This window comes from Micromys minutus (assembly GCF_963924665.1).
Source record: "Micromys minutus genome assembly, chromosome: 3".
NCBI classification, from domain to species: domain Eukaryota; kingdom Metazoa; phylum Chordata; class Mammalia; order Rodentia; family Muridae; genus Micromys; species Micromys minutus.
The window spans coordinates 80396775-80419782 of NC_137972.1; the positions used below are offsets into that span (position 1 = coordinate 80396775).

Here is a 23008-nt window from a genome sequence, read left to right on the forward strand (position 1 = left end):
CTTCCCGGAAGTTTGATGGTTTGGGTAGATATTACAGCACCCCATAAATATGTTGTGCACTACAGAGGAAAGGAGGAGGGGTGGTCTAGCCTGATCAAACCATGTAAAGCCCGATCATAGATGAGGAAACCAAAGCTTGATCTCTAGGCTGAAGAGACTCCCCAAGTCAAGCAGCAGCAGTCAAAAAGCCAAGTGTGTCCCTGGGTCTCTTTCTATATGTTCTTCCAACCTAGCCTGCCTATTCCACCCCAGCTCACACCTCCATTTCTTCATGCCTGCCGTGTGTTTCCTAGCCATGGCATCTGGCTTTGAGACCTGGGCCCCTGTTGAGAGAACCAGATCACCGTCCCCACAGATAAGGCTTACCTGCTTCTCACCTGCCCTGGGAGTTTAGTGTACGAAGGATGCTGAAGGTACTGGACTTGCTAGTGATACTGGAGGTGTCGGAGGGACTGGAGGAACCATTGATCCTGAAGCTGCTGGAAGTACTAAGGGCAGTGCGGGTACCAGAGTAGAATGTTTGTGAGTGTGGTCCTCGGGCATGTAGATAGTGTTCACCTCTTCATGAACCTGTGAAAAGAGAAAGCTACTTCCAGGTCCAGTGGAATACTGGACTAGTGTTGGGGAGAGCCAAAGGCTGCAAATGCTGTGCGGTGAGCGCCACCTTGTGGGCATCTTGAAGACTGCATGCTATGAACTTTCCTGATAGCTTGCCTTGGCACTGTCAAGATTGGCACAGCAAGAACCAAGCAGGGTCCCTGCCACAAGAACAGCATCTGGGTATAAGCACAGGACGACACAAGAGTTCAGACTGCATTCTGGACTCAGATAAACAGCTTAAAGGCTTGGGGAGGTGGTGCCCATTTTTGAAAGATGAGCAAGTCTGGCATGTGAGAACTTCAGCCACATCCAAAAGTACAACAAGAGGATGCAAAGACTGGAAATGGACCTAAGAGGTGAAACATGCGTGAGGCAGCTCAGTCCACCCAGGAGTGCAGGGACAGCTTTCACATCCAGCAATTTAGATGATCCCCCGATGTAGTGCTGCTGAAATATGTAGCTGGACTTGGCATTGGTTACAAATGTCAGAACAAATCAGGATGGGCTGGAGGGATGTCTCAGTAGCTAAGATCACTTGCTGTATAATAATGAAGAATTGGAGTTCTGTCCCAGCACCATGTAACAAGCCAGGGATCTGCCACAGGCCAGTGACCCCAGTTCCAAGAGGAGTGGAGACAGGAGGACCACTAGGCCTTGCTGGCTTCCAGCCTAGCTGTGAAAATGTGAGTTTCAGGTTCAGAGAGAGATCCTGCTTCAAAGGAATAGGCAGAGAGTGATAGAGGGTAGATGTACACAGGTACATACATGTCTGTATGAGCATGCATGGATATACACTCAGACACATACATAAGATAGATAATTATAGACGGCAGATAATGATGATACATGTTAGATAAATAGATAAGTAGAGGATAGATAGATTAGATAGATAGATAGATAGATAGATAGATAGATAGATAGATAGATAGATGGATGGATGGATGGATAGATAGATGATAGAGATAGGTAGGTAGGTAGATAGATAGACAGACAGACAGGTAGGTAGGTAGATAGATAGATAGACAAACAGATAGACAGCAAATAAGTAGGTAGGTAGATAAAGGCAACTTTATGCTTGGAGATTTTGGGTCCGTTTTATTAGTATTATGTTCAAGTGTTTCTAATTGTGGTGTCTCAAATTATGTTTCTGTAGACTTTAAAGATAGGATGAAAACAGTCATGCTCAAGAAGAAAAGTCTATTAAAAATGTAACAGCACAGGGCAATCTGTATGCCAGATAGGAAGAGAGAAAGAGCAAGATGAATAATCAAATCTCAACTGCGCATAAAAAAACCTACACAGAGAAAAATGAACGAGAGGGAACATACTAAAAGTATTAGTGTTGCTTCAAGGAGGGTGTGTATGTGAGTGTGTGTCTGTGTGTGAATGTGTGTTTGTATGTGTGTGTATCCATGTGTGTCAGTGTGTGTGTGTCTGTGTGTGTGAGTGTGCATGAGTATGTGTGAGTGTGTGACTGTGTGTATGTAAGTGTGTCTCTGTGTATGTGTGTGTGTCTGTATGTGTGTGTATCCATGTGTGTCAGTGTGTGTGTGTCTGTGTGTGTGAGTGTGCATGAGTATGTGTGAGTGTGTGACTGTGTGTATGTAAGTGTGTCTCTGTGTATGTGTGTGTGTCTGTATGTGTGTGTATCCATGTGTGTCAGTGTGGGTATCTGTGTGTATTTGTGTGTGTGAGTGTGCATGAGTATGTGAGTGTGTGACTGTGTGTCTGTGTGTGACAATGTGTGTGAGTGTGCATGAGTATGTGTGAGTGTGTATCAGCGTGTGAGTGTGTCTGTGTGTGATAGTGTGAGTATGTATCAGCATGTGATTGTGTTTGTGTATGTGTGAGTCTGTGTGTGTCTGTGTGTAAGAATGTGTGAGTATGAGTATGTGAGAGTGTGTGTATGTGTTGTAAGCGTGAACCCTGTGCTTTGTGACTTGTGCTCTACCACTGAGCCACACTCTTCGTTCCTGTAATTATATTTCTAGACAGGTTTCTCTAATTCCAGAGTTTTTGTAATGAGCTTTTAGCAATTTTGAATTTAAAATAAGCAGATTAGGGCAACGAGATGGCTCAGTGGGTAAAGGCTCTTGCCACCAGGCTAGTGACCCAAGTTCCATCCCCAGAACCCATAGGATGGAAGGAGATAGAGCTGGCTGCCACAATTCATCCTCTGGTTTTCTCTGTCCGTCTCTGTCTGTACGTATGTCTCTCTGTCTGTCTGTTTCCTTCTCATAATGAAAGCATCAGGTAAACACCTGCAATGGTGGGTTCTGAAGAGAAAGATCCGATGCCACAGGAGGCCCAAATCGAGCTTGAAATAACAATAATGAGTTCTGGGCTAACATGATGACCCAGTGGGGAAAGTCATTGCTGTCAAGCTTGATGATCCGAGTTCAATTCCTGGCCTCTGACCTTCACATATGTGCTGTGGCACGTGTGTGCCCACGTACACACACTTATGTGCACACACAACACAGTGGGAGAGAGAAAAGTGAGTGTGTGAGACAGAAAGACAGACAAGCAGACAGACAGACATATAGAAATATAGAGAAACAGTGAGAGAGTTCTTCTGTGTTCTGTTATTTTATTTCCTGGAACACCTCTCAGCTTGGGTTTTGTACTGACTAAAAGTGGTGGAATGTGGTGGAATTCTGCTGCTGAGGAAGAAGCCTCTAGGAGCTTGTCCATCCACAAAGTCCCAGCCCTTCCCATCGGTGGGCATCAAGTGGCAGTTTTTAAGGTAATCGTTATGGAGTCTGGGGTTGGGCACCACCCCCGATTCTCTCACAAAGACGAGTCTCAGAATTACCTGCGGAGCTTTACAAGATATTCTCGCGTCCCAGCCCTGCGCCACCACACCAGTGGGACCCAGGCAGCTGACTGGGAGCTCTGAGAAGCTCTGGTACTATATATAGTTCTCGACCTTCCTAATGCTCTGGGGCCCTTTAGTACTTGTTCCTCAGAATTGTGCTGACCCCCAGCCATAAAATTATTTTTGTTGCTACTTCATAAATGTAATTTTGCTGCTGATACGAGTCATAATGTAAATATCTGATATATAGGAGGATATCTGATATGCGACCCCTGACTGGGGTCATTCGGCCCCTGAAGGAGTTGTGCTCCACACCCACAGGTTGAGAACCACTGCTCTAGAGGCTTCCCAGGTGACTCTCAGATGCCAGAAAGGGTAAAGAGCCAGCAGCCTAACATAGAGGTTCTTGGGTGGGGCTTTCATCAGAATCACTCGGAAGGTTCTTGATACTTCTGGGTAGTCGAATATACCATTACCAAATGCGCTGTGCGTCTAAGAATGACTTTGAGCCTCTGGTCCTCTTGCCTCAGCCCTTCTCCCTGGGCTAGGATTAAAAGGTGACACTCGGGCTGCTAGTGTTTGGAACAGACTTTGGACGTTTACTAGAATTCAGCTGGCTAAGCTTCCAGACCCAAGCAAGCCCCAGGGCATGCTGCTCCTGGGGTGCCGCTCCCAGAGTGTGTACAAAGGAAGGTATACAAAGCCCTTTGGGGTCCAGAGGGAAAGAAAGGAGGGTAGGGAAAAAGTCTTCAGTTTGCAGGTGAAACCGTACCCCGACATGGATGTCATAGTAGGTGAAGGCAAGCTGAGAGGGCACAGCCACCCTCGTGCAGACAGACAGGCCTCTGGAGCTCACCTCCCAGTAGACGGAGTCCTCAAAGCAGTTTTCATCTGCAGCTTGGCCCCAAAACGGTAATTTCAAAATGAATCCTAAAGAGATTGGAGGATGGATACAGTGGTCAGAAAACACCCTTAGCTCACCCCAACTTCCCCCCTTAGCCGGACCCCCTCCTTCCCAGTTCCACCCTTAAGACATGCTCCTGGGTCCCCCGCTCAGTCTCCCACCAAGACCCCGCCTTTTCTGGTCCAGCCTTACCCACAATGATGCCGCCCACCAGGGCCATGGCCAAGCTCAGGAGGAGGCCAAATATCTGGGACCTGCCCTGCAGTCTCTTGGTCCAGTCCACCTTATAATCCCCGAAGCCAAAGGAATGGGCTATCCTGGGGTACAGACAGGAAGCAAGTGAGGACCCCATGGAGAGGCCATGATTACTGCAACCCGACAGATGTGCTCCTGAAATCCTAGGCCTTCCTGACCAGATGGTTCTTTCCTTTCACTCTCATGCCGGGTCTGAGGGCGGGGAGAGGGGCCCGTGAGTGGCCTAGAGTGGAAAAACGAAGAGGAGGAAGAAGGAATCGAGAAGGAAAGAGGGAAACCTACCCTCCCACCTCCACCACACTTACCCTGGCTCTTCGTACACATTGGGGGAGGAGTAGGCCGCTGTCACAGCACCCACAATGCCACCTATGATGCCGGGGATGCCGTGCAGGTTGTGAATGCCACATGTGTCCTGGATGCGGAGGCGGGACTCCAGGAATGGCTAGGGGGAGGGGAGGATGGCACCGCTCAGGCTGTGGCTGTGGCAGGGGCATGGGGAGGCCATCAAACACAGGGTTCCCTAAGCCCCATCCCCCTCCCACTGTGTCTCCTTATTATCAGGAACATAACCCTCCCCCTACACACACACACACACACACACACACACACACACACACACACACACACCGTCCCTAGCTCCAGGTTGAGGGTCCTCACCGATAGGTAGGCAAATCCTAGGGTGGAGAAGATGCCACAGAAGAAACCCACGATGAGGGCGCCGTAAGGTGTGAGCATCATCTCTGCAGCTGTGCCCACACCCACCCCACCTGCAAGCGTGGCATTCTGGATGTGCACCTGGGCAGGGTAGGCAACGTGTGCAAACTCTCAGTTCCATTCGAAGAGCACGGCCTGTGTGCTCACACACCGGGGCAAAGTTGGCAGCTGGGAACAACTCAGATTCAGCAAGCCAGGAGCAAGCAGAGGGGGGTTAGCCTTGGTCCCAGCTTTGCAAGTGAGCCACCTACAACCTCCAGCAGGTTCTGTGTCCATGAGTCAGTGCGCTGCTGGACAAACCCATGGGCCCTAAAACCCATGGGCATAACCCCCCCTTCTCCATGTCTACCTGGGGGCCAACAGCATATCGGAGTGCACAGTACAGAAGGTGTGTGTGGGCCACATGCATGCCCAGCTGCTACTAATTTTCTTTGTCAGCTGTGGCAGGCGCTGTGCTGCTGACTCCTCTGAGTGTGTGGGCTGGGACTGCTTTATAAAAGCCCAAGAAGGCCAGTGGTGTCAGGAGGATGAAGACCTGGCAGAGGGGACAGCCCCCCCACCCCCGCCACCCACCGGCAACTCTGCTAGGCAGGCCTGATGTGACACTCAGCTGGCACTGGTTAATAGCATTTCCGGCCGTGGGAAGGACAAAAAAAAAAAAAAAAAAAAACATTTGGCAGGGACGGCCCACCCTGAGCACCCAGGTTCGGGTGTGCCAATCTAGAAGCTGCCTGCCACAGTGAGGTATGAGCAGGGCAGTAGGAGAAATGTCTCCTCCCGAAGGCCCCTGCTTACCATATCCAACTTGCCCTTCTTGTGTATGATACTGGACACAGCCACTGTGGTTAGCACACTGGCGGCCAAGGAGAGGTAGGTGTTGAGGGCTGCTCGGTGTTGGGCATCTCCGTGGAGGGAACCGGCTGAATTAAAGCTGGGCCAGTATATCCACAGGAAGAGGGTACCTGGGTCAGAGAATAGACACAGGCCAGGGGCCAGGAGAGGAGGTGTTAGGCGGGGTTCATACACCCAAATAGAGGCACTGCTTTTTAGCTCCAGAGAACCTGCTCCTGGCCTCTTAGCATTCCTCTCACTGGTGCTCCTCCCAGAAGCCCCCCTGGCCTAATTCACCTATCTCTCTCTTGGCCTCCCACACCACTTTACAAAGCTCCCTCTTGGGGAGAGCCTGTCCCCTCTGTAGACAGACTAGCTGGTGGCAGAACCATCTCTCAGTCCATGGGGTGATGGAAGGAAGGGCTGGGTCTGAATGACAGTGTGTGTTCTCTGGAATGAAGGGACATAAGGAATTGGAATGCAAACCTTGGCCCAGCCCGGGGACCAAGTGGGCCAGTTCTTGGCTTCCACTCTGTCTTGGGGGAAGTCTAGGGAACATATAGGATGTTCTTCTTCCAATTCCAAGAGTCACCCACTGGTTCTTTGGAGCTCATGGGTGATCGTGACAATCCTCACTCATCACAGCAGACCTTCCCACCTTCACGGTTGTCCTCCTTCGATCATAGTGGTCCTTACCCACCATGATGAGTGTCCCTTCCTCACTCGTGATGGCCATCTTTCAACTATTCATAGCTGTCCTTACCCATTTGTAGCAGTTCTGACCGGTCATAGCAGTCCCATCTACAGGTGACAGCCCTCACCAATATGGCAACCCTCTACAGTGGCCCTCACCGACATGGAACATCTCACCAACATGACAGTTGTTAGTTCTCACCAATCATGGCGAAAAGGTCCGAATGGTACACTGAACTCTGTCTCTGCTTGCTCTGCTCCAGGTTTTTTCGGTAGAGGATCCAGGTCACTGTGAGCCCAAAGTAGGCGCCAAATGTGTGGATGGTCATAGAGCCCCCTGCATCCTTTGCCTGGAGTGCAAGGGGCCTGTCAGGGCCAGGCCCTCTTTCTCCCTCCTTCCTCATAGTACTACCCACCTCACACATGTGCTCACATGCTTAGCTCTCCCTGACTCTTCCTCAGAACAGAGCCTAGTTCCCTGACCTATTACCCCCTCAGCCCTCTCTCTGTCTGTCTGTCTGTCTCTCTCTCTCTCTCTCTCTCTCTCTCTCTCTCTCTCTCTCTGTGTGTGTGTGTGTGTGTGTGTGTGTGTGTGTGTGTGTGTGTGTTTGGTTGGTCAGTTTTTGTTTGTTTTGTCAATTTAACATAAGCTAGAGTCAAATCTGGGAAGAGGGACCTTCCGCTGAGAAAATATACTTCCATCTAATTGATCTATAGGCAGCCCTGTAGAGCATTTTCTTAATGTGGGAGGGCCCAGATCACTGGGGGTGGTGCCAACCTTGGGTAGGTGGTTCTGAGTTGTATAAGAAGCAAGCCATGAGAAACAAGCCAGTAAGCAGCACTCCTCTAAGGCCTCTGCTTCAGTTCCTGCCTCCAGGTCCCTGCCAAGACCTCCTTAGATAACGGATCTTCGGGTGGAAGTGTAAGCAAAGCAAACCTCTTCCTCCCCCTACACTGCTTTGAGCCATGGTGTTTCATCACGGCGACAGAAACCCTAACTAAGCTGCTTCCCACAGCAACCGATTGAGCAGAGAGGAACCTGTGCTCAGGCTGCTGGCCAGACAACAAAATGCCTTGGCCCCTCTCCCGTGTCCTTCTCTTGGCTTGGTTACCTCTCCTGGTGGGCTCCTGGTTTTAAGTGCCTGCCTGTGGGAAGCCCCTCAACAAAAAGGCTAATTGTGTTGCTCTCTGCTGGCTTGCCTGTCCTCGGAGCTCAGTCTTTAACACAGGGTATGTTTAGTGCCCTATGCTCGGACTCCTCTCTGACTTGTAAAATGCTGTCTCGGCACAGCCTGTTCCCCTGTGCCTATAGCCTGCAGCATAGCTCAGTCAAGAAGCAACTCTGAAATCTGAGTGTGTGTGATACACTGGCCAGGTGTGAGGTCAGAAAGCATCCAGGCAAACATCCTACCCTTATCAACAGGGCCCCCAAGTGCTATAAAGAAGACAGAAAAGCCACGTAAGAGCCATATGAGGCAATTCAAGAGTGAGGGCCAAGGAGCAACAACAGGGAGGAAAGCCAGCAGGGCCTCTCTGAAGTGACATTCGAATGGAAATGTGGATCACGAAAAGAATAAAGATGTCTGCTCCGGGCTGAGAAGACAGTAAGGCTACATCCTTGACTGGATCAAGCTCTATGCAGTTGGGGACATAAGGGACATGCAGTGGTGACAGAGCAGAGTCTGAGCTTTGCTGGGGGGTGGGAGTGGGGAGAGAAGGAAAGGCTAGAGCCAGAATTTGCAGAGCCTTCAGCCAAGTGAGATATTACTCTAGGTGATGTGAACATCACTGGCAGCCCTTAATCAAGAGTGTGGTCCTCTCCCTGGGGAAGAGCCTGCTCTGGCTTCCGGCGACTTAGAGGAGAACAGAGTCAAGCGTGAAGATGACTTGAAGAAAACCTGTTCTGCCCAGATGCTGGGCAGAGATGTTGGATAGACAGTGATTTCCCCTTGGGAGGCATCTTGATTCCTAAGTTGTAGATGAAGAAGCCATGATGCAGGACACTTAATGACTTGATAAGTTGTACGTAACCACAGACCTCTCTTCCGGTATCCCTCTTTGTCCCCCATACCCTTTCTGAACTCCGCTCACCTCTATCAGGTTCAGGAGGATGAACTCATTCACGGCGAAGAGAGTCACTTGGAAGAAGGTCATAAAAAGCAGTTGCATTGGGCTGATCTTGCCTAAAACTGCCCCAAAGGCCACACAGGTAGATGCCACACAGAAGTCAGCTTGAATGAGGCTGTAGACAAACAGACCAGGGAGGAGCTGCAGCTATAACCAGAAATGACGCACCAAGCCTTTGGTCCTCTGTGGGCTGTGTGGCTTAACCTTTCTGAGCCTCAGTTTCACTGTCTGTGATAATGAACCCATCATAGTTAGAGCCGTTCATGCATAGGACCCAGCACAGTGACAGTGGGAGCTATGCCTTCCCTTGACAGCTTTGTTGTGCCTGGTGGACAGATTATGTTCAGGAAACCAAGTGGTCTAGATAGTGTTGTTGAGCAAGCCCTGTATTTTGGGGTACAACCCTGCCCCCTGACTTCTGCTTGCCTTTCCCCAGAATTTCCTCTTATTGCCTCTACTTGCCAAAGGCCTTTCCCAGTCCCTCCAGTGTGGCCTTTGCTCTGGACCATGAGTGCTCAATCCAGACTCACCTATCCCTACTACCATGCATGGCCTTCTGGGGTTTGACTACTGAGTCCTTCCTGTCACTTTACCCACAAGGGTCAGTGCCCACAGAAGAGACAGAGGGACCTTCCCACTGGAAGTAAAAATCTATATTGGTACTGGGTGTAATGAGGGGGCATAAGGAAGGCCCACAGAAAGAAAAACCAAGAGAAAAGGAAGCACACAGGCTCCCCTTGATTCTGAATGGAACCGGTCCAGCCACCCCAGCAGAGAGATCACAGAGAGGTGGACATCTGCCACACAAAACTTCCACCTGCTTCTGTCCACCTTGCTTTGCCTGAATGATTGTCCCCTGCCAGCAGCGAGGCTAGCTAGCCTGCATTCTCAAACAGACTGCCAGTGTGGGTCTTCAGATAGAAGTTGTCAGTGGGGTGGGTGTAAGGAAAGAAGAGTTAATTCCTCAAGGCTGTTGAACATGGAGGGATGCTCCTTGTGTTCAGGGGTACGCATAACACACAGATTCACAGTGAAACGATTTAACCGAGGGTCCGATTGTGGAACAAGGGAAGGACATTCCTCACAGAACGTTCCTCTGCTGTCAGCCTCGTTCACCACTGTGCCCACAGGGTCTGGCTGGAAGGGTGGTGGGCTACTGAGTGCTAGTCACATGTCCTCTTGTGCCATCCCCCCCCAAGTACAAAATGTGGGTTCTCTCATCATCTGCTTTTCACAGCTATGATAAGAAGGTTCAGCGAAGACCAGAGACTTGCCCAGTTCCATCCCAAAGAGTCAACCAATGGAGGTGCCCTTTAAGACAGAGAAAGTATGGGAACAAAAAGCCCAGGCTTCTGTCCATTAACACCTGGGAGGTGGATCTGACACCCCATTTTAGGGCTCTCAGGAAGGCCTGAGAGCCCACAGAGGAAAACTGCAGAGCCTGGGCAGATGTCAGCTATAAATACTCACCTCTGGACCTACAATGTGAGGTCTGGGGACATGTCCACCCCCGCCTTAGACTCCAGACATCGGCTCCAGGCCAGTAGCTGGAGTCTAATTCCACAAAGCCAATTTGCCCAAACTCTATTTATCAAGTGACCAGCTTGCTGAATCAGTAGCTCGCCTCAAACTTGCTAACTCAGAATCTATAACCACTCCTTTGAGAATATTTTTTTTAATGGTATACTTTTCCACGTGCCATAGCCTTTGTACCAGAGGCGAATCAGATGGATAACGGGGTTGTTTGCTTTGCCTCTATGGTATAGAGGATCTCTTGTGCTCTTGGAACTTCAGGGAGATATGCATGTCACAGGTTTCATTTGATTGTCTTGTCTGCTTCTTTTGTGTGTCATTATTAACTGGTTTGAGTGACTGATCTTTCACACGTGTTTTAATTTTCGAACATCTGACTGATAACACTTGGCTGGGACTCTACTTGTGGCAACAAATCTGGTGGTTTGAGTGAGAAATGCCTCTCGCCCCACCTCCACCCCCAATCATTCATTTAAACAATTGACCCTCAGTCTTTGGTGGTGTTTGGGAAAGTTAGAAGGTGTGGCCTAATGGAGGAAGATGGGGTGGGCTCTGAGAGTATTTGGTTTTCACCCTACTTCTGTGCTCGCAGTCAACGCTGTGATCTGTTTCCTGATCCTACTGCCAAGCCTGTCTGCTGCCCTGCCTCTCTGCCATGGTGGGGTCCCGGAATCAAGATCCCAAATACATGCTTCCTCCTACCGGTTGCACAGCGGAGCTTTGCCCGTTGCAAGTCCTCTGTATCAGTTTGCTCCTCCCTCTGTAGACTTTTCAGTGCCTCCCCCACCTTTAACCAAACTTCCCTTATGGATGCCTAAGTGGAAGGCCATCTGAACTTCCACAGGGAAGAGCCTGCCTTAGCCTAAAACTTAGTCCCAACCAGGAGATACCCTCCACTATTTGATGCCATACGATTCCAGACACCATAGTGTGATAGAACAGCTTTGTCTGGTGTTTTTTGACAAGCTGGTCTGGGGAGATTTCTTTTCCAAAGTGTTACTGGTGCTGTGGTGGGTTGGGGAGGCCCAGAGGAGGCAGCTCCATGAAAGAGGAGAGTGAGGGACCTGGTCGGAAAGGGCTGGTGACAGTCATCAAACTGAGAAGTTATCACAGATGTTACTCAGAAGGCTGGAGGTGGGAGAAGAGGTTGGTGCCTCACCCTTGGGACCTGAGGCCAGTCCAGAAGGTTTTAACTAGGAGCCACCCCCAACCCACCCCCAAACACGCGCATACGCGCAAGTACACACACACACACACACACACACACACACACACACACCACCCTTCCAGTTCTTTTCAGGGTTCATTCTGCCCCAAAGAAGCGGAGTGCAAGGAGACAAGGGCTCCATTTGGTTGAGCTCCCCATTTCTGATACTGGCTCAGGAAGCTGGCCCTGCCTACTGAGTTCCTGGGGTTGTATTGTTGGGAAGAAGGGCTCGGGCCCTTCCTCTTCTGTAGAAAGGATTATCCTCCATCATGGGGAGAGATACTCTCCCACAGTACCTCGATAATACTAAAACCTCCATCCTGGAGAGTTGTTGAGAAAAACAGCGTGCGTGGAGCACAACTGCAGATGTCCATCAACCGGACCAAGGTATCCTGAAGGACAAGACACCTTGCTCTGAGCCCACCCTTGTCTCCATCACTCCCCGTCTCCGCCCACTTCCCTTCCTCCCTCTCCCACTCCTCTCCCTCACCGCACCCCAACTATCATTGGGTGAGTGAACCTTATCCAGTTTTTCTGGCCCACCCAACCACAGAGCAGTCCCTATTATCACAGGCCCCGCCCCAGCCCAGACCCCGCCCCGCTTGAGCCATGCCCACCCTCCAGGGACCTCATCAAGTTGGCCCCACCCCCAGCCAAAGCCCAGTTCTCCTGCGCCGCCCACCTCCAGGGCCCACCCTCCCACCACCAGACCCCGCCCTCCTCCCCCCACCAACCCCCCCACCCCTGCCCAGTATAGCCTGCCCGCCCCTTGACTGCTCCCAGGGCTCACTTCTCGACGCCCAGGACAATGTGGCCTTCTTCAAAGAAATGGAACCATCCCTGCATGAGCAGCGCCCACTGGATGCCGAAAGCTGCCAACAGGAAGTTGAAGCCTACAGCGCTGAATCCATAGCGCTGCAGGAAGGTCATGAGGAAGCCGAAGCCCACGAAGACCATGGCGTGTACATCCTGGAAGCCTGCCGGGAGAGTACGGTTGAACATCGTCTGTCTCAACTGCAGAGAAGGTTCTTTAATCCCATCACTCGGGAGGCAGAGGCAGGTGGGTCTCTGTAAATTCAGGGTCTGCTGCGTCTGTAAAGTGAATTCCAGAACAGCCAGAGCTACATAGTGAGGGCCTGTCTTTAAAAAAACAAAACCTAGGGCTGGAGAGATAGATGGCTCAGCGGTTAAGAGCACCGACTGCTCTTCCAGAGAGGTCCTGAGTTCGATTCCCAGCACAACCATCTGTAATGGGGTCTGATGCCGTCTTCTGGGGTGTCCGAAGACAGCTACAGGGTACTCATATTCATAAAAGAAATAAGATAAATCTTAAAAACAAACAAACAAACCGAGACAAGTGAAAACCTAACAGAAATATAAGACACAAAGAAACTGTGGATGGCGTGGGATACAAAGAGCCAGACAGCAGGGCTCCCATTGGCCTCATCTGGGCAATTTAAGCACCGAAATAATGGTTTCTCATAATAAGTTACAACCATTTAGATACAGGAATTCATGGGTCCACGCTGGCAATAAAAATGTAAAAATAACGGGCAGGGCAGCGCCGAGGACTCTTGCCTACCATAGCTGAGGGTCCTGCCTATGATCTGTTAGGATCAGAAGAGTGATCTCTGACGGCTCAGTGGGCGCTGCTAAATGCGGAGGGAAATTCCAACAAGAGCAGGGTTTTTTGCGCCGTCTTAAAGATCCTGCCAATGAATGACTCATTGGTCTCAAGGGAGGAACAAACAATTGTAATTGCACGGAGGAAAAATTAGGTTACATATTGACTGGGGAAATAAAAATTAACATGTCCTTCGGTGGCAGAAGGGCAGTGTGTGCCTCCAGATGGGACAGCCTATAAAGGATGTGTCACCTAATATCCCCCATAGGGTGCTCTCCCTGAGACTGCAGGGCCAGAGTTAATAATAAGAGAACAATTGGATACAGAAACGAGGAGCCTATTGTTAAAGGGCTTGGGGCTGAGGCAGGGCACAATGGCACTTGCTCCTTAGCCCAGTACTTGAGAGACTGGAGCAGGAGGATTGCATATCTGAGACCAGCTCCATGATGCATAATGAAACCTTGTCTCAAAAGTACAACAGAGCAGTAGTGCTCAAGAAAAGCTTTGTTTTTGTTTCTCATGTTCCAGATCAAAAGACATGCCAGTTACACAAACCTGTGTCTGCACTGCATTTGGAGGACATCGTACGGGAAAGAGCTGAAAAGGTTATTGGGTGGACTAAGGTACCTCACCCGTATGGATGCAGGACGTTGGATGCTGTTGTTATGGAAGCGAGTAGTCTCTTTCTTAGGAAAGATGCTGGAGTGTTCAAGGAAGGCAGCGGATAAGGGATGTTACTGACCCTCCAAGTAAGTGATCCATGGGGTAAAATTGTGCGTGTGCGTGTGTGTGTGTGTGTGTGTGTGTGTGTGTGTGGCTGGAGACAGAACAATGCCTGCACCGAGTTAAAGTGTAAACAGCCTACCATGTACACAGCCTACCGTGTCTCTCTGTTTTCCCTCTACTTTTCCTTAGCAGCTTTTGAAAATTTGAAATTATTACCAAAGAAAAAGAGGAAGATCAGGCAGCCTTGGGGGGGACACAAGGCCCCCACTTTCTGTGCACCGTGTCAGTGTCCACCCTCCCCGCTGTGTGCCCTGCTCTCACCTCCCTTTCATTCTCAGCACTTCCCCCAGCAGGGGCATTGTCCCCATTGTCCCACCCTTTTTTTAAAACAACTCAATATATGCTTTCACATTCGGTTTATCTTACTTTTTAAAGATTTGTTTATTATATATAAGTACACCGTCGCTGTCTTCAGACACACCAGAAGAGGGCATCGGATCCCGTTACAGATGGTTGTGAGCCACCATGTGGTTGCTGGGATTTGAACTCAGGCCCTCTAGAAGAGCAGCCAGTACTCTTAACCGCTGAACCATCTCTCCAGCCCCGGTGGTGCCCTCTTTATCAAAAGACCACTGCAGAGCGGCCAGCAAAAGTCTCTCTACATACCAGCCCAACACCCCCTCACAGAGAAGCCTTCTGACCATCTACCGTTATTTTGTTGACAAGGTATCAGTGTGTAGCTTTGGCTGTCATGGGACTCACCACCTTACTTCCTCCTCCCAAGTGCTGGGATTAAAGGTTTACAACTACTAGACCCAGCTGTGACCACCCAGCTACTTTAAGGCTGGGTGTCCCTTTGTGGTCCCCTCATGTCCTTCTCACTTCTCAGTTCCATTACAACTGGAAGCTGATGTTTACTTATTTTTTAATCTACTAGACTATACAGCTCTAGGAACGTGAACCATACCCGTGTTGTTCACCAGGATATATTCTTAGCACCTAGGAGAGTACCAAGGTGGGGCCTCTGTGATATTTGCAAGAGTACAGCATAGAAGGCCCGTGCAGGCACATGTAGTCCCAGCATGTGCATGAGGCAGAGGCAGGCGGATCTCAGAGTTTGAGGCTAGTCTTGTCTACAGCGTGAGTTCCAGGATAGCAAGGCTACACATAGAAACCCTGTCTTGAAGCACCCCCATTTCCTCCCCCATCAAAGAAACCTTTGGTAGGCAGTGGTGCTACATCCCTTTAATCCCAGCACTTGGAAGACAGAGGCAGGCGGGTCTCTTGAGAATGAGGCTGACCTGATCTACAGAGTTCCAGAACAGCCAGGACTAAACAGAGAAACCCTGTCTCAATACCCCACCCCCTAAAAAAAAAAAAAAAAAAAAAAAAGAGTACGGCTTACTGGCGGTAATTTTCCAGAAATCTGCATCCTCTGGTCTCTGCAGACATTATGCATGCAAGTGATAAACAGACATACAAGAGTCAATCCCCTGCCTCACTCCCATACATGCAAATTATGTTGTACTTATACTTAAACAAGCAAACAAACAAAAACAAAAACAAATCAGTATATCCTCACTACTTTTATTTTGTAATTAGTTGGGCACAGTCAAAGAACATCAGGGAGATTTTACAGTACGCAGGCCTGAGGCCCACCCACAATGGCTGACAAGCCCTGGAGCCCCTACAGTCAGGCAAGGGACTGGTGAACCACGTCTTTGCTGCATTATCCTTGACCTTGACCTCTCCTATCTGTCCTAATGTCTCTCTCTTTCTTCCCCAACCACCCTGCCCCAGGCTTCCCTGAGGCCTAAGCCATGGCTACAGAGCTCTGGGCCAGCAGGAGCTGAACAGAAGTAACAGTCTCTCAGCTCATCAACGGCAGGAGCACAAATGGATAAAGAAAAGCTGACACTTTCCACCCTGTCCACAGGGTGGCGCGCTGTCTTCTCTGCGTCTGCTGTCTGCTTCAAGGTTGTTTTTGCAGGCTTGTTCAGCTCTGCAGAACACATCCTGGCTTGGGTTTCTAAACGTAGGGGTACCCCGTGTGTGACCCTGTGCCGTGCCTTACCAAGCTGCCAGCTGTTGTAGAGAAAATGGGGCGAATGTATGCGAACTGCCCCAAGATCTTGTGGTTATTCTGGGAAGAACAGACAAATGACAGACTAGAAGAGTTCTGTGAAGGAGACGAGGCATGTTCAGGTGACAGACCGTCTCCCGAGCAGGGCGGAGAGCTCAGTAGCATGAAGACAGGGTGTAGAGAGACTGAAGAGGCAAGCTGTGGAAGGTTACGTGCTGGGTAAGAAGGCCTGGCTGTGGTGAGCCAAAGACAACCAGCCACAGAGGAGACAGGGCCTGAAGCCTGAGAGACTGCCAACTGCCCTGCAGCCTTCAAGCCGGGGTGTGGAGATGAAGAGAGAAACCCACCAAGTACTAGTGTGCCTTGGATGGAGGGGAAGTAAGGGAACTCGGCTTGGGAAGGCCTCGGGAAGAAAATGTCCTGTCAGATCCCCGGCCTTTTAAGAATGGGGGTGGGGGTTAGGGATCCAGATCCCGATGTCACAGAGCAGCCATGGAGGAGGAGGAGGAGGAGGAGGAGGTGGAGGAGGAGGTCACCAGGGGGCACTACATGCACTGAAGCTGCCTTGGTCTTCCTGTGTCCCAGGCATGAGAAATCTTGGCTTCTGTCTTTCTGCCCCATCTGTCCCTTCTTACCATAGTCCCTTGGGTGCCCTGGCCTACTCTGTCCCTCTCTAGAGATGTAGCTTTCCCTCCTGGGGCACGTTTCCTTCCTCTTTCTCTTCCAAGTTGGTCCTGAGTTAGCATTGAAACCATCCACACATCAAATCCTGTTCCATAAGGTTCAGTGCTAACTGGAGGTTCAGGTAGTAATTGTGTGGAAATTTGGCCTGCATGGCTTTCGCCAATGGCATGCCCTCTCCACTCTACAGAAAGCTAGCCCAGGAGGTTCTGTGGGGTGCTTTTAATGAGGGAACCCCATCGAAGACCTGGTATAGGCTGTTGCTCATATACAAGCAGGCATCTCTCTTTTTCTCTGCCAAGTGTGGTCAGATGCAGGTGACTTCCTACAGCTAAGTGTTAGTTGGCCCTTGGCCCTTCTTCCCAGTTTGGGGAGACTCTCAAGGTCTAATGAGGCAGCGCTGCACACTATCGGCCAACCATATTAACTTCCACCAGAGGGCGCTACCACATAGCTGTTTCCATTCTCCCAGGGCCAGTCAGTCCAGCTCCTCTAACTCCGCAGGTGAGAACCCCAGCACTCCCCACCCCCATCCGTCCGTCCTTTCTGTGTGGCATCCCCTCCCCGAGCCAGAAAGTGTTCAACCAAAGTTGATAGTAAAGTTTCCCACTTGGGTGATTTGCTGAAGCCCCATCCGCACCTCTAGTTATGTAAGCAGCCAGGCCTCTTTTGTTTTGTGGGATGTTGACAACGGCAGCGAGGACAGAAACAATGAATGTGGTGACTGTGTGTAAGTGCTGTGCCGAGGTCAGGTGACAACATTTGGAAGTTGGTTCTCTCCTTCCATTGAGGGTTACAGGGACCACACTCAAGTTTCTTGGTTGGGCCTGTGCCCCAAATGCTTTTACCTACAGAATCATTCCACCTACCAGCTGCCTGCTTTCTTAGGCATCTGTTGGCGGCTGCCTACTTCTCCCTCCACCAGAGACCTGCCACAGCACTGGGCTCCCCGATCCACATTTTCTTCCAGTGTGGAATGAAGAGAGTACATTTCCTGCCTCACAGCAGGCAGGCAGCACATAGCAGCTAAGAAAGAGCACAAAGGAGCATGAAGCCTACGATGGTTCTAACTAGTCCCGGGGACACACTTCTCAGCCACATCTCTGGCCAGATGCTGGGCCTCCACTTCAACGCCACAGTGTGTTGTCTCCTCCCTGGAGCCCCATGACAGTGTGTACTAGGAAGCCACATCCTAAAAGCCTGGAATCCCCTTAGATACTCTAGACAGCATAGCCCCACTCTACAGAGGGACAGACTGAGGCTATGGGTTAGGGCATCAAGCGATAGATAGATTTGACCCAGATATTTCCCTACAAGGCTATGCTTGCCACTTGTTCTGGTTAAACCTGTCCTAATGGGGTGGAACTGAGTCTGAGGTACAAGCCCCTAGAGGACCAGGCAACTCTGGAGGCTTTGGCCTCAGTAAACAGACCCTTAGTTGTTTGAAATCTGAGCATTCTCTGGTCCAGACCTTCTCCTAAAACATGTCTGTACCCTCTCTTGGTGTCCCCAGGTAGCGTCTAGGGTCAGGACTTGGTGGCCCTCCTCAGGCCAGCTTCTGCAGCCACAGCCCATGGTCGCTGAGACTGCTACACCAGCTAGGAAGAGGCTTTGCATCCAGCAGCTGCCCTGGCACCGTGGTTCCCCAAGGGCATCAGGGTATGTTCAGAGCTAGCTCTGTGTCTGTTGTCTATGAGGGGCTGTGGCCAGGGATGCTGATTCCAGGCCCCTTTGAGTCCTTTTACTGGCAGGCTCTGGAAACCAGAGATGCCCAGCAGGCTCCCCTAATCCCATAGGTAGGAATGAGGCCCCACAGCTCACCCTGCATAGGTGCTGATGGCTGCAAGCCAAGAACTAAGAGCGCCACAGGAGCCTGCCCTGTCCCACACCCTTGGGAACTACCTGATCATGCCAAAACCAGGGCCTGGAGACCCACCTGGCTAGGAAGTTTCATGCTCCTTAGCACCTAACTACAGTTACCATGATAAAGGGAGCTCAAAGAATGGTGCTGGGGAGAGGTGAAGGATGGGATGTGGGGACAAGGAGTCACCCAGGAGGGTGGGCCCAGACCCCAGGATGGCTCCCTGGCTCCTGGTTTCTTGGGTGACCTGTGTGAGACACCATGTCTGGTACATGGGTTTATTTTTCTCATCTGTGAAATGGGTATAAGGAGTAGCAATGCCTACCGTTAGGGATGGTAGTGATGATCAAGGAAAGACCCCACGCTTGGCTGGAGGCACTTCTGGCACCACAGTACTTTGTCCTTACCAACGAACACCGAGGCCAAGGTGACCTCCCACTTCTCGCTTCCACACAAGCGCTCCCCCATATCTCTTGGAGTTAGTGACCAGGGCAACTGGGAGGCATCCTTGGTGGTTAGGGCTCTCAGAGACGAGAGCATGCCCTTTCTTCTCTCGTAGACCCCTTCTCTTTGGCCATTCTGAGCCTCTTACCCCACTTCCCAGACTTCCCTTCCAGAGGTCCCTTGGCTGCTCTGCTCCCTCCACAGCAACCAGTACTTCCCATTGTCAGACTGACTGCCTGCTCAGGGCACCAGCATCAGTACCATTGGCCTTGGGTGGTATGAGATACAGAGTTTTGTTCCCAATAAATCTGGGAATCCTTGAGGACCAGAGACCTGGGAGTACAACTTGTTAGTTCAGAGTGATCAGAAACCCTTGATTCACTGGGATGGTCAGGGTTTATGTCTTGGTCCTGACTTATTGCTGCCAGCATCCCTTGGTCACGTCAAGAAATATTAATGGATCGATGGAAAAGACAGGTGGCTAAGTGTGCAGGGAGAGAATAGTAGTTGGGGAGACTGAAAACTACATCCCTTCTTAAGGGGCATGAGGTTTTATATTTTTCCATGGTGGGGTCTTGATGGAAAGATAAGAGTTATAAACACCCACGCAAGGCTTGCTCTTCCCTGTGGGGCTAGCTCTGGAGCCCAGACGTAAACAAAAACAGCTAGAGATGTCAAGGATGAATCCTGAGTTTGCCTGCTTCCCCATTTGCTTGCTAATTTGCCACCAGGAAGAGGAAAGTTTGGCAATATGAAGAGAGGATTTGCACTGTGGATTCTGAAGCCACAGATACAGAGACCTCTTTGGAAACACACAGCCCTGAAGCGGGGCCCCCTTTATTTCCAGAAATAGAGAATGCCCTGCTGCTGAGCACACAAAGCCACAGAAGGAACAAAGGTCGATATAATTAGCTGCTGGAGGGAAAACCTTAGGGGTTCCCTCAAAAACCAATGGCTCAGGAGCACATGAGCACTAACTTTAGAAGAATTGTCATTGGCTGCCGGTGGACAGAGTGGAAACTCAGAAAACACAAGGGCAGTGGCTGAGTCCTGGGCTGAGAGTCCAAGGTTAGGCTGCCCGGAGTGACCTTGGGCTACTCCCAAGATCTCAGAGATGCTTAAGGGGCCTGTGCCTAGTGCTCTTGTGATTGCTTTGTTACAGAGCGAGGATTCTTCCCAGCACTGTGCCTCACACCCCTCCTGTGAGGTGGGCCCTACCATCACCCCATAGAGAAGGAAAATAGGGTTCATCTTGGTTGACATCACCCACCCCAAAGCAGCAGAGCACTATAGCAAAGAGGTTTGTCCTTTCAGGGCCACATTCCTCTTCGTCTTCTTTCTTAAGCCTGCTGGAGTGTTTTGTCTGAGTACCTGACAGTGTGCTGCATGTTTGCCTGGTGCCCGGGAAGAGCAGGGGAGGTCATCGGATTCCCTGGAACTGGACTTATAGATGACTGTGAGCAACCACTTAAGTGCTAGGAATCAATCCCCAGTCTTCTGGGAAAGTAGCCAGTGTTCTTAACTGTTGAGCCATCTCTCTACCCTACAGCTATATTCTTAGTCATAGCATCATGGATGCAGAAAATCCCAGGAAAAGAAAGGATGTCCACTGGCTATTTTCTCCAAACTTTGGGACCTCATGGCTCAACACCAGCCTCTGTATGGGACCTATGGTCTCACACTCCAGCCTCTGTATGGGACCTATGGTCTCACACTCCAGCCTCTGTACAGGACCTATGGTCTCACACTCCATCCTCTGTATGGGACCTATGGTCTCACACTCCAGTCTCTGTATGGGACCTATGGTCTCACACTCCAGTCTCTGTACAGGACCTATGGTCTCACACTCCAGTCACTGAATGGGACCTATGGTCTCACACTCCAGCCTCTGTATGGGACCTATGGTCTCACACTCCAGTCTCTGTATCAGAAGTAGAGGCTAACTATCATGCCATCCTTGTGATCCCTGACATCAGATCTATCTGTATCTGAGGTGTGTGGGAGCCAGGTCACCTGCTAGTTGGGTGGTAAAGGTGGGATTCTGGCTTTTGAGGACACCAAGTAGGACAGAGAGGGGACACAGGAGGCATCTGATGTCTGGGACAGATGGGGAGGGGAGGGAGAGAAAATACACAACTCAAACTAACCAAACAACAATAACAAAGACGTCCCATTTCTTTCAGGTGAGTGCCTCTATCAGACTTTCAACGTGTGAGCACATCTGACCGATTCTCCAGTAACTGGCTGATGCAGGTGACTGCCCTGGTGCAGAACCTACCTACCCTGGGACCAGAGACAGACCAAATTGGGGGGGGGGGTGGAATTCAGGCAGCGCCCAACATCGGAAACTCTTCAGGTGAGCCTGCGGCTTTTAAGACTTACTCGGGTAGCGATAGTAAAACTCGTTTTCCACATCGCTGGAGATGTTCTTGCGCTTCTTCTCCAGCCACCAGTGAGCATCGGCCTGGATGTCGTAGCGCACGAACACGCCGAAGAGAACTACCATGGTCACCTGCAGGATCAGGCAGGTAATGGGCAGCCGCCACCGGAGGTTGGTGTTCCAGGCCATGCTCTGCACTGCGGGGCCGCTCTGTACCCTGGGCTCCGAGGCCAGGGCGCCGCTTATAGGACCGGGACACTGGGCGGGGCGGACGCGGAACAGCTGACCTGGTGCCGCCCACGCGCCCAAGGCGCTACCCAACCGGTAAGAGTCCCGCGAGGCCGCCTCGAGCCCAGCGCTCCTGGAAGGGAAGCTCAGGGTAATGGGAGCGGGGCAGAAGGAAGAGTGTAGAACACCCCAACTTCTGCGCGTCCCGTCGATGCCTGCCTGGCCTTTTCCGCCCTGTTCCGGTGAATTGAATGAGAGAAGGATTTTCACTGCCTATCCAGATCAGAACGAAGAATTCCCAGACTGGAATCACTACTCCCATCGCTACCACTGCCACCCTTTTAAAGACACTCATCCTCCTATAATCTAGGCTGGTTTCAAACACTTGGCAATCCAGCCTCAACCTCCCAAAAGGTGAGATTACCGATTTGAACTACCACCACTTAAGATCTTTTCCTTTTTCAGTTCACGAACTTCAAAGGAGATGCATGAATGGAAATATGAGAGACTGTCTCAAACCAGAGGAGCCTGGGGGCGGGTACAGAAAAGTATAAGGAAGAAAATGAAAACCATCAGTTCCCCGTTAACTATATGTATTTATTCTATCAAGCCTGTCAGAGAGGGCACAGCGCAGGAAAGACCGTTTCGTTCTGCAATATTATTCACATATAGCTTGTGCTACTCAACATAAATAGATATCTCCCCTACTTTTACATCTTTATTTTACTTATGTATGTATTATGTATTTTACTTATTTATGTATTTTATCTTTCTCTAACGAGACAGTGGTTCCCAGTGCTGGCAAAGTGGAGCGTCCATAGTTCCCACCACACTGGCCAGTGCTCAGCCACAGGTATTACCTCAAGTAGGGCTGTAAATCCGGTGCTGATGGAAGGAGTTCCTGGACACGTGGAAAGACCTATGCATCGCTGCGCTGTGCCTCCGATTCCAGCCACACTGCCCATCAGTGGGAACTGCCTAGATCAAGCATCACCTATTTTGCTTTTAAAAGGATGTTGGGCCTGGCAAGATGACTCAGCTGTTAAAGATGCCTGCCATCAAGTCCAGAGACTGGAGGTAGATCCTCAGACCCACGGGATGGGAAGAGAGAACCAACTCCAAGTTGTTCCCTGGAGGCATGGATGCACATGTGTGCAAGCACCTATGGAGGCCAAAGTCATTTGGTCCTGGAGCAGAAGTGACAGGGAGTTGTGAGGCACCAGATGTGTGTGCTGGGAACAGAATTTGGGTCCTCTGTAAAAGCAGTTTTTTAAAAGTGTTTTTAAGATTGATTTATTT

General features: G+C 50.5%; 1 protein-coding gene across 1 annotated transcript; it reads right to left on the bottom strand.

The window, feature by feature from the left end:
* Positions 1 to 390: 390 nt before the first annotated feature.
* RHCG (Rh family C glycoprotein) lies at positions 391 to 21670 on the bottom strand (the record flags this gene model as incomplete). The annotated part of the gene is made up of 10 exons (XM_080914597.1): positions 391 to 570; positions 4275 to 4348; positions 4515 to 4639; positions 4883 to 5019; positions 5235 to 5372; positions 6087 to 6253; positions 7018 to 7165; positions 8907 to 9057; positions 12473 to 12659; positions 21484 to 21670. The coding sequence occupies 10 exons, from the start codon at positions 21668 to 21670 to the stop codon at positions 391 to 393; spliced, it is 1494 nt and encodes a 497-aa protein (XP_080770723.1).
* Between the last annotated feature and the right edge of the window lie 1338 nt (positions 21671 to 23008).